Source organism: Alligator mississippiensis, chromosome 1 (genome assembly GCF_030867095.1).
Source record: "Alligator mississippiensis isolate rAllMis1 chromosome 1, rAllMis1, whole genome shotgun sequence".
Lineage (NCBI taxonomy): Eukaryota > Metazoa > Chordata > Crocodylia > Alligatoridae > Alligator > Alligator mississippiensis.
In genome coordinates, this window is record NC_081824.1 from 205,957,341 (window position 1) to 205,969,872 (window position 12,532).

Genomic DNA, 12,532 nt, shown 5'->3' on the forward strand with positions numbered 1-12,532 from the left:
CTAATTAGAGAGACTCCTAAAGCTTTCTGTATAACCATAGTTTTTTTAGATACAAATAATAATAAAACATTCATATAGTGATATGCTTATGATACGAGTTGAAGTCTGACCCTGAAGTTCCTCTCTTTGAGAAACCCCGCTGACTCAGAAGTTAGATCAGGCTTGGATCAGACCTTATGTGTTCATTTCACTGGGAACTCCACAAGGGAAACATGTCTTAAACTATGAAATGAAAATGAAAATGAACAGAATCAAAAATGTTAAACTGAAAACCAGAATCCACAGCTTACTGAAACACGAACTACATCATCCTTATTCAGGTAGTTTGCAACCTGCTTCATTTGGATACCTGATACAAACTGAATTTGAGCTGTGCAGCTGTTTGTTGAGTCATCTTCTTCAAAGGGTGCTGCTTCTACTCTCAGTTGAAGTTCATAAGTGGTCCTGAGCAGGGGATGAGAGAACCACTTCCCTTTGAAATAAAAGCCACAGCAAATAGCTGAAGCACAGCAGGAGTCCTGCACAACTGCTTGCTAAGGTTCTCTAAGCTCCCAATTATTTAGCAAACCTTCATCATTGCAGGTGGTAGTAAGGAACCTAACCCTGAGAAGTATTTGTGTAGGACTGTATTTTACTTTCCTTGACTGTGGAAAACTCGCTTTTTAATTACCAGAATCTTACTTCAAATTTTTTATATCACTTACTTGCTATGGCCCATTTGGGCTGCTGCATGAATAGGCAATTGCCATTCCTCCTCATTGCAGTAGAGATTTGGATCAGCCCCTTTTGATAATAGTAGTTCCACACACTCAGTATGGCCTTCCTGTGCAGCAATGAATAATGGAGTGGCTTTGTCCTTGGCTTGACAATTGACATTTGCACCTGACACAAGACACCACACTTAATATGAGAGATCACAATCATAATATAGCAGATAAAGTGAAAAAAGAGTACAACAGAGATTACACTGTCAATTGGACCTTGGCTTTTCCATGATTAAACAGCTTTACCATGTTATTAAAAAACTTTTTTTTATTAAACCAATTTTCTGGGTATCTTCTAAAACTGCCTATATTTTACAGTGTTACTTTGATAATTAAAGTGTTGTAGTATCATTTTGAATTTGCCTTTTTAGAAAAACGTGTTGCCAAAGCTCCTCCCCCAAAATTCCACTTGGGATCCTGAAGAGAACAATGATTTATGTCAGGGGTGTCACAGATATGGTTCATAGGCCATATTTGGCCTACAAAGCCCCGTCATCTAGTCCACAGGGTTCCCCCTGGGTTGTGGACCAGACCCACGCACAGCATGCAGTGCATGGGGCAAGTCCAGTGCATGTGCACACAGTACACAGGACCAGTCTAGGATGCACACTGCATGTGACACCCACCAGTGTGCAGGGCCAGTCTGTGGGCCCGATCTGGCATAGAGACCAGTCCCACACCACTCATCCAGCCCACGGACTAGCCTTACACTACACATCTGGTCCGCAGGGCCTGGTGAATTCAACAGCCCTGTTTTACATCATTCATTCTTTCTGACTGTTTAAAGATAATCAAAAAGCACAGCAAAATACAGCACCGCAAAAGTCTTCAACCCTTAGTCATCAGTTATTTATAGACTACTGAAAAAAATCAAACTAAAACAACATTTTGCGCTGCAGAATTTTGAACTGCTTTCAGTTAAAGAAGGACAGTCCTATTATTCGATGAACCAAGAGTCTTACCACAACTATAGATTGTTAAGCTAATACTCTGGTAAATTACTAGTAGAGTTTTAACCTCTGATAATAAGAGACGTTCAATAAACTGAACTATAAACCATAGCTATTTCTTTCATTCACACGTTTAAACTGGTTATAGAGTTGATATGTAAATTTGATTTTGTAATTCCCAATGTTGAACGAAAGAAAAAAGTTTTTGAATAAGACTGGGAACCCTCACTTGCACACTGTGGAAGAATGAATCAAAGTAAGATAAATGACAGCTATTCTGAAGGAAAGACAAAGGCTTCATTGACATTTTGTTTGAAGTTACTTCCTCTAAATATTACCCCACAAGTATTGACATGCTACAGCAGTTAATCTACGTGTGCTGTTTTAACCCGGCTCAGAGTACACATGAATTAAACAGTCATGATATTTAAATTTTCATTTACCCACGTAAGAGGGCATATACCTTGGTTGTTTCAAAGATACTAAAAGAAGCTTTATTGTAACTTTAGGATTGGAGTGCAAAACCCTTACTCATGCTAGCAGTCTCTTATTCCAGGAGCAATGCCACAGACATCAGTGAACTAATTATGTGGTACAGGACCATTCAGTGTGATTAAGGGCATCATACAATCTGGCCCTTAGCCCTTCCCTAGGTGTTCTTTTCTGTTTCTTACTCTGACCCAAGGAAAGCATGGAAAGGTACCAGCCTGACGAGACTGAAGCATTTAGTGATAGTTTCGTATACTTGTTCACAAATGGCTTCGCACTAACTTAAAAAAAAAAATGTATTAAGCATCATAAAATTGAAAACTAGAGTTCAAATCAATTTTCTCAGTTTGCACATAGATTCAAGATTAACAACAGTAATGCTAAATGAAAGATGAAAATTACCATGTGATATAAGCACCCTTAAACTCTCCAGCTTCCCATACTGAGCTGCAATGAACAAGGGTGTGATTCCAAAGTCATCCTCACATTCTTTGTTTGCTCCTTTCTCAAGGAGCAATTTAATTATTTCAGTATATCCCTGAAATAAATATTTTGTTTTATTAGGAAAAAAGTAGTGGAATTTGAGTAACCATAATTTTCCATTCTAACTCTACATAGTGAGCTGGAATATACAACACATTTACTTTCCTAAAGCAGGAGTTGGCAACCTATGGCTCATGGGCCAGATCCAGCCCACAGAGTCACTGGATCTGGCCCACAGAGCTGAGGCTTTGACAGCATTCTCTCATACCAGAGAGGAGAAACAGTAGCAGCAGGGAGCTTCTCTGTGCTGTGGCAGCAGCTGTGGGGGCCAGATCCTAGCACCCATCTGACTGCCTCTGACAACCTGGGTCATTCTGGCCCACAGCCATGAATGACTGCTAACTGCTATTCTTAAGGGATACTGAAAATTGTGCAAAAGAATCACCAGATAGATTCATCTTCTATATTCATTCAGCTCAATAAGTACAAATAGGAATTAAAACAGCATGTTAGAACCATAAATCTTATAAATTGTTAAACTGATTTAAAAAAGAAAAACAAAGGCCATGCCTGTCTCACCTGTGAGATAATGAGTCTTTTCCAAAAAATGAATGCATCTTACAATAGATTTACTTCCCAAATATTTTACATCTGATCACCTACCTACATGCAATACTTATCATTATTTAAATAATCATTGCTGCCCAACTCCCACTGTAGCTGATGTAGCATACTTTAGCATATTCAGAATGATCATTAGCATTTAGAATGCCTTTTCTGCCCAAGCCTAACAACCATAAATCACCAGAGAAGAAGACAAAACTGCACAAACTATAATTTTAAAAAGGTAAAACACACTATTTACATGGAAATGAAATAATACATTAATAAGTTACCTGAAAAGAAGCTTGGTGCAAAGAATTCCACCCAGACCAAGAATGGGGTCCATTAATATTTGCTCCATATCGGAGAAGCAGCTTTACTGCCTCAGAATGTCCATTTTCAACAGCTTCAAAGAGAAGAAAAATAAGAAAACTCTTTTATGAGACAGGTACACCTGTAAGAGCTGGACAACCGTGGCTTTATCACCATTTTTTCACATCTCAAACCATCATTCTTTAATGGTCCTTTTAAGGACTAATCAAAATTTATACGTGATTGTGCAGCACTGATTACAACGATTGTTGTGGCCTGATCTGAACCTGAACACAAATACCTTTCTGCTATGTGCTACATATGTGAATTTTTCTAATGTGAAACAAATTATATCCAGTGTTGCTCACCTTTGAGGAAAAATATTTAAAATCCAAGCAGGAGATACAGGTCATTATGATGCAGGAGTATGATAGTCAGTGGGTGGATAACGGAGTAAAAATATTATTAATCTGATAAACATGCTCTCACAAGGAATACAAGTGTAAATACAGAACAAAACTAAAATTGCTTTTTCTTCCAGCAGAGGAGGGTGTCTATAGGAAACACAGTTAAGGGAACTTTCTGCTGGAATCTCAGTCCTATTTACCCAGAGATAAGAATTTCACAAGTCAACTATAAACAATCATTTTTTTAAACTATATTACCCTACATATATATTTTCTCCTATATCACTGAAAAGCTTAGACCTGAAAAGTGTCATTTTGATATCTGTCTACAAAACTCTAAAATACCATATAAAGTATGATGTTACCAAGGCAAAATTCTTATCAGTCAGTTCTCTGAAATACAGTGGATCTGGTTCTAACCATTGACCAAGGTAAATTTCAGATATTTCTACTAATGCCAATGACAGTGTTACATTCTATTAACATGATGGATTTACTCCCAATTTACACCGTGTGATGAGCAATCAGTCAGCTATATTGACCTACTTACCCTGGCATTAAACATGGAAAAAGTAATATTGAGAGTATGTAATTAAATTTAACTATGTACCAATGTAAGCTAAAATATACCAGAAACCCTTGAAAATTAAAGCCATGGAAATAAAATGATTATTGTTTACAGCAAAGTACTAAGTCAGACGATTTAAATATAGATACTAGAAAGAACTTTCTAACCATGAGTTTAGTTAAGCATTGGAATAGATTACTTAAAACAGTTGTGGTCTTCATCATTGGAAGTTTTTAAGTACAGGTTAGACAATTTTAATATGGAATCATTCACTCAAGGATAATCCTGCTTTGGGTAGGAGGTTAAACTAGATGTCTGGAGGTGCCTTCCAGCCCTTCTTCCCATACTTTTATGGTCCTAAGAGAATCCTGATTCAATCCCTACCTATACAACTTCAGGCTACATGAAACAAAAGGTGAAATGAGCCACCCATCTATAAAATGGTATACCACCAACTTGGGTCAATAGTTTACTAGTGAACTGCAAGGCTTCGTAAGTATCTCTAAAGCATCATCAAAAATGTAAAAAACATGGTAAATAGTGCAAGACAATTATTTACAAAATTCCATTGAGAACTTCACAGAATTATGTCGAAAAAAAAAGAATCTGGAGAACGAATCTCAGTGTTAGGATCTGTTCCTAGTATCCAGGTTGTAGCCATATTGGTCTAGAGGAAAAAGCAATCAGGGCTCGTAGACAGAGGTGAAGTCTTTTATCTTTGTTGGTCTAATAGAAGATATCGCCTCTGTGCACGAGGCCCGATTGCTAGGTTCTGTTCCCTACATTTTCAATCCAAACTAGATTTCTCTCATCTCAATCAACAGTGAATTTATTTATAAAAGTCAGATCCTTAGTATCTGCTTTAGACGTGCATTACCGCATTTACTAGCAGAAAACATTATGTGATCACAACCTATATTCTAATTCTCAGGTTGTCAGTGGTGCCTACAACTAGTATGCAGCTTGCTTCCCTGAAGTTGGGCTGACTTTAAAAGACTGAAAGTGGAAAAAAAAACTTGCTTCAGCTGTTAAATGTGATACAAGAATGAAGAAGCCAAGGGAAATATGTTTTGTATATACAGCATGACCTCTCCAAAAACAAAGATTTGGTGATTTAAAAGAAATAAAGGTTGTGATGATATAAGAAATATCATCAATATAAGAAATATGCCTGGAAATGAATCCCTGGATCCATTCAGGGGAATGTCCAAGATATGCATGCAAATACTGTTAACAAAATTACTGTTAACAGTAATTATACAAAATTATCTGTTTAACCTCCTCCAATTATGTTGGTTAAACAGTTAACTGATAATAATACAGCAGCTCGGACACAGCTACTGCTAGAAGCCTCTCCCAGGGTCTTTGATAGAAAGGGGCGAGGGAGGAAGAGGAGGAGGTGGTGAGAAACACAACCCATGTGAAGCAAAGCCACAGGTGGCAGTAGCAGGCAAGGGGCTTTCCCAGACCACTATAGCTGGGAGGGAGCACCTGAGAAAGACCAGCTAATTGCTTAATGATGAGTCATTAGGCCTTGAGCTTTCCTCTGTATGGGTACTAGTCCCCTCCTTGCTCCTCCCCATCCCCTCTTCCTTCCTCCCTCCCTACCTGCCCTGCCACCTTCTTGTTCCTGAGACACCGCACTGCTTCCCTTGCCCTCCAGACCGCGCCCTGCACTATATGTTAACTGGTAATGCCATACCGGTACAAATATGCATATCGTTTAAACATTTAAACTTTTAACCTTTCACGTACCTAGCCCAAGATGATTTCAAAAGGAAGACAAATTTACTGTAGAATCAATAAAGAAAAGAATTGCACCAGAGCTTTTGTTATTCAGATATTTCTGTTTTGCATTAGTGGCTCAAAAATGACTCAAGCAAATTTCTTTTGGTATAATATTTCCCTCTGTTCAAGCTTGTTCCAACGCGGAGCTCCTTTTCAAGATAAAAAGCCACTTAGAGTTCCACTTCTTAAGCTTGATTGTTAAAGCTCTTGTCATTTGCAATATCACGATACATGACAGAAAAAAAAAAGTATCGATAAACAAGAAAGAAAAGGAGAGACAGATTTCTTTATAACAAAGGCTTTGTGTAGACAAGTCTTGTACTGTACAACATTTAGCAAATTTGGGCTGCAACAAAGATATCAGAGTTTCATAACATTAATAAAAAAAAAATTCTAGTCCAGAATGCACATACAAGCTAATTTAAGCCTCAGCTGATTTTACCTGGTGCAGAGAAAAAATGGCAAGCTAAAATAGATATCCAAGTGCCAAACCTCAAAGGACATTCAGAATATGGGACATTTTTTATATTAGTTTTATGAAAGTATGTATTTTTCCCTGTTGGCCACCTTTGTATTGTGACCTCCCAGAACTGAAGGGGTCAGTTATCTGGAACAGGAGAATGGTTTATATACAGCTGTCTGTCATGTCTGCACTGGTATGAATGAACTATCAGAAATTGTCAATGTATGAATGAAATCACCTCAGAGACACTACAGAAGACCAATGAAAGGACTTGTCAAGCCGCAGGCAGTGCAAACTGTGGCAGGCCAAAAAGTCTGCAGGGCAAGTGGGGCCGTGTCATACTGCCCTCACTCACCCCACTGCCAGCAATGAGGATGCCGAGCAGGGCCCCAGACTTTGTAGCAAGTCATACCTACCACTAGCCACACTCCTAATTCTCTGGCCCACTGGTAGCCCAGCAGGCCAGATGGAACAGCTTCACAGGCTTCATCTTTGACAACCCTCGTGCATGTAGACAAGCTTCTGACTGGTCAAATCCTGTCTTTGTATAAAGAAAAAAACACTTCAGATTGAAAATAACTGCTTGCTTGCTCATCCAGCCATAAACCTGTACCATTAAAAAGGACCTGAACTTACCCCTTACAATTCAGCTTCTACTGAGAAGTTAATAAATTATCTTTATATTACGATCTAATGCTCTCTGCAATCAGGAGAATACCACCTAACCCCCTTCCAAAGGCTGGTTCTAGCACCTGGAACTGACTGTTGCCAGACAGGTGAAGGAGAGTGAACACTATTGTTAACGAAGATTAAAAAAAAAAGATTTTTTAAAAAAGCGCACAGAGCAAGGGCCTCTCTTCTATTTTGCTGATACCCAGTCTTTCAACTCTTCATTAAAACTGATAAATTATTTCTCAGGGGCTAATCATGAAAAGCTGGGATTCTGATTCCTTGAATGTATTGCACATTTCAACATTTTGCCAAGATTGTGAGGTTATACATTTCCAGTTGATAGAAGTACAAAAGAGGAAAGAACCTGGCCTAAGGAACAAGCTATTGATATCATCTTGTCTAAACTGTGTTTAAATCTGTGAAAAACTGAGTAGCTGTGAGAATTGAACCAGCCCTGTGCATAGCAACTGGCTGCCCAGGCTATCACCATAAGTATTGCTGTCTCCAGCTGCATAACAGGAGTTGCAGAGAGAAGAATGGCTTTTGAACATTTTTTCCTGTACATAGTATTTCTCAGTCATTCTTTTTTTACCCTCTTCTAGCTACAGATTTTCTTGGACACTTCTAGGAGCTGAAAACTTCCCCTTACTCGCACAAGTAATCTATTTCAAATAAAGTGAGACCACTGCTGTACACCTTTGACAACCACTCCAGTATGTACAAAGAACAAACCAATATATTAGTTACCATACAGTGCCCTTTTACCATATGAATCTGCTTTTCTCCACAAGCCAAAAATAGCTGCTCTGCTCTCAATTATGGGCTCTTCAGAGTTCTTTAGACCACAACAGGCACTTATTATATCTCACTTGCAGTAACAACTACAGAAACATCTTAAATTGCAAACTGAATTTCTCTCCAATGGTATTTACATGAAGAAAGTTCCAAATATGGAATTTAAAAGTTAAGCTTAATGCCTGATCACTTGTATATTTATATATGGAAATTCCCAAAAGCCTGTATAAGTGCATTCTTGCCCCAGTTAGTTCCCACACAGTTACAATAGCTGGTGCCTCTTCCATTAACACTACAAGCATGATCAAGAATAAAAGCTTGAAGAAGTGGGCTGATGCATGGAATGGACTCAGGATAACTCAGATAAGTGGTTTTTCCCTTCATTATATAGCGTAGTTTTACAGTGTCTTTCAAATTATTTGTATGTCTTTTGAAATAACACTCATATACACACACACACAACAAAAAGCAAACAAGAAAAGAATCAACCAAAAAAAAAAAACACTTTGCAAACCATGCTATATAATTTTTAAAAATCCACCTACCTGACAAGCCCCTATGGGTAGCTCCATTTACAGCAGGGCATCATAAAAGATGCAATGTTACAGTGGAGCAAGAGCTGACCAGCTTGATTTGGGGGGTGCTGAAATGAAAGGCAAAATTTGTTTGAGAGTAATTCTAAACCAAAGGTCTGTCCTACCTAGGAGGCAATCAGCACCTATAACTTTATTTAGCTCATTTTCATTATGCACTTGTCAAGGTAGACATTTTAAATAGAGGATATATTGAAGAACAAGTTTATTATCTGCCCACCAGCCTGAGAAACATAAAACATCTTCCTATCTTCTTGACCAGAGGTCCACAGGGTATTTAACATCGACTGTTACATCATAACAGTAGCACTGTTTTTAGCCTAAGATCCAATCCATGCTTGCTGACAGTTGCTATCCACAAGTGAAACTGGTGCTGATCTCATTTTAAACCCAAATACAGACAAGTACAATCCATATTCAATACTACATCAGAAAGTTAAGCAAGGGAGATTTTAGCGAAAATTTCTGAGCTGCCTCTAAACTCTCTCTCATTGGCTTCACTCACAGCTAGATCATGTTCAGCACAATAACAAGCTCTCTCACCCAAATCTGATTCTAGAGAAGGTACAATCAGAGATTTCTGATTCAAGAAAACTGGCTTTTGACCTTCTACTGGGCTCCTGTTCCACAAATACATTTGCTTACCCATATACCACAACATTATCAAAAGCAATGGGTCACAGGGCACTGAGGTGCCCTGCTCCTAAAGAGGGGAAACTGCCGGGGAAAGAGCCCTAGCAGAGAATAAGGAGCCCAGCTGTGGGTTGCCAGGGCAACCATGAGGTCAGATGACCAGAAGGGGCAGGGCCTGACTCCCTTATAAACCCAAGAAGCTGAGGCCAGAGGTAGTTCCCTGCCAGCAGCCCAGGAAGAAGGAGCTCTCTGCTGCAGAAGAGAGGAGAAGCCTGCTGAAGGAACAGCACATGACAGCTGTGGGATGGAGAGCCCTAGCAGATAAAGCGTGATTATAGCTGGGTGGCTTCTGTTTATGTTATAGCCTATGGGCTTGAGTTTGTGTTACTGTTTATCACTGGTGGTTTGGGTGAGGCTATTAGGAGTTGGAGGAGGCCTCATAGGGGACTCACAGTAGAGCAGGGACCCAGCGCCAGTGAGGGTGCAGCATTCGGGGTACATAGACCCTGGCCCCAAAGAGGGGCAGCTGAGAAGCCCCAGAGAAGGGGGCATTGCTGAGAAGCCCCAGTGCGGGCGTGGTGAGCCCCAGAGAAGGGGGTAGCAGTGCGGTCAGCCCCGGAGAAGGGGGTAGCAGTGCGGTCAGCCCCGGAGAGGAGCAGCATTACTGAGGAGGCCACGAGAGAAGGCAGCGTTGTAGAAGAGCCCCGGAGGAGGGCGGCTTTACAGAGAAGGCCCCGGAGGAGGGCGCGGAAAGAGAGAGAGAGAGACAGGGCTGTCAAGAGCCCGAGTGCCAGAGAGGGAGTGGAGACGGAGAGAGACCGAACAACGTCTATTCCAGCTGTGAGGCTTGGGGCATGGTGAAAGGGGTGGTTGGAGCCACGCAAAGCACATAAGGCTAGGGTGCCCCGAAGCACCCGTTTGCAGGACAAGACCCACAAAGGGTCCAGGAGTCCACGGGGCCAGACGTTACGGCGAACCGTGTCCAAGAAGACGTAAGGCAGCCTCCCTAATACACTGGAACATAAAAGACGTGGCAGGCGAGAATCTGAGGGTGCCCTTGAGCCAACTTGGCACGGGAAGGGGGCCTTGAGGAGATCACGGCCCTCCTGCAGGACCCCGCTGTGACACATGGAATTAGTGGTGGATGGTTTCATGCAAAGCCTCCAAGCAACAATTTATCTTAGATTGATGCTCATTTGGAAAGTAAGTACCATGACTACTTATGGATCTTTATAAACCCACTGCATATTCCAATTACTACATCTTTGACTGCATTAAATACTTTTGGCAAAAGTAATCATGATCTAAAATATTTAATTTCTCTACAGTACTCAAATAATTTCTAACCAATGCTTGTAAAGTAACTGGACACAGAGCCAATTTTTTTTTTTTTAATTGCTCACCATTTTTAACCTACACTAGGCTAAAACAGGGTAAAAAAAGCCTTAAGCAAACTTTTAGTAATAATGTAGAGAAATTCCTGTAGTAACAGGTAGATGGGCTTCAGGCCACCTCTTTACAAGTAAACCTTTTTCTGCCTTGTAGAACTGTAATGGTTTCCTGAACATAAGAAGCACGTGTCCTCTGTTCCAGCTTGTACTCCAAAAGCTGCAATGCTTTTCTGGGGAAAAGGAAGGAAAACCAAGCAAAAACTTAAGTTTCTTGTCTATTGTTCCATTCAAAGGGGAAAAAACTTGAGCTTCACGTAATGAAGGAGAACAAAGCCACTGAACTATATTGATCTCATGGATCCCTTTCTGCATGTCTCTTCTGCTTGCACATGGGGCAAAATCCTGGCCCTATTCCATTCACTGGGAGTTCTGCCATTATCATCAATCATGGCACCAGGATTTCATTCTTCTTCTTTGCCTCCACCACTGTTATTTTCTCACCACTTACTTCCCCCTGCCCGCCTCCCCACATAAGCTCTGTTCCTTTTTTCCTTGATAGGAAACCTCTTCTCCATAATATCCGTCTTGTTTTCTATTCTTGTTCCTTCCCCCTCATTTGGTTCTTAGCCCTGTACACATCCTCCAGCTTCCTGGCCTCCCCATCATTGCCTGTTTTTGGCTTTCTGTGAATCTCCTTTACTCTTTCTTTCCTTTCCTTTCTCCTTCATGCTTCTTACATCTTCTCCATGTTAGTTTTTGGCATTTCCACCTTCTGATCCTCTTACCCATCTTTTTTCTGCTCCCCACCCCCACTGTTTTGCCCCAGTTATCTGCCTCTATCTTCTTACCTCCCATAGTTATTCCCTTTCTCCTGTTTTTGAGTACCACCTTATATGCCTCCTCTCCATTTCTACTTCCTCCCTTTCATTCACATCTGCCCTAATTAGTCTCATGGGGGTGCTACTCACAGCTTCACACTGATCTTCTGTAAGTTAGCTGAAACTGAAACCACCATGCACTTCTTGTCCCCAGGGAATACCCATGCCATATGCACTTTGGCATGCAGCAAGTACCTGGGTGGTGTAGGGGAGTCTGGGGCCAGCACTGTGCTAGCCCCAGCAGCTGTACCTGGGATCCTGGGGGTCTCCCAGAGCTGCAGCTACAGCAATCCTGTTACGCCTCAGCTCTGTATTCTTGGGCAACCCTGGCACAGGATACAGTCTGTCTGACTCACAAAGGACTCACCCCCCCCCCTCCCTCCCCTCCTCTACCTAAATGAAACTGATTAAGATGCAGTGAGAGACGCACCTAAGACCCTCACCAGATAAGGGTGATAAGAGTGAAACAACTGCCCTAGGTTTCATTTGCATCCGAGATGGAACCAGATGACCATTCATTTACATGAGAGATGGAAAACAGAAAGCCTGAAGCAGAGACTGCAGTGAATTCTGGGACCAGAGAAGCAGGAGAGCACTGCATGATGGGGAATCTGTGCTTCCAATGTTAATCAAACCATGTTCACACACACCCAGCTCAGCATTTATCAGACCAGTTCTAATCTGGATTTGCTAAGGACTCCCCCCCCCGCCCCCCTGACTGACACACACACACACACACACAC

The 12,532-nt window shown here is 41.0% G+C and overlaps 1 protein-coding gene across 3 annotated transcripts in view; it reads right to left on the minus strand.

The window, feature by feature from the left end:
- ASB3 (ankyrin repeat and SOCS box containing 3) overlaps positions 1 to 12,532 on the minus strand; it is a 115,313-nt gene that overhangs the window by 30,324 nt on the left and 72,457 nt on the right. For all 3 annotated transcript variants that reach the window (XM_014595090.3, XM_059719260.1, XM_059719277.1), the window contains 3 exons: positions 3,583 to 3,695; positions 2,606 to 2,741; positions 705 to 882 (listed from right to left, as the gene is read on the minus strand). In XM_014595090.3, the coding sequence (XP_014450576.1) occupies positions 705 to 882; positions 2,606 to 2,741; positions 3,583 to 3,695 (427 nt within the window). The remainder of the gene's footprint in view (positions 1 to 704; positions 883 to 2,605; positions 2,742 to 3,582; positions 3,696 to 12,532) is intronic.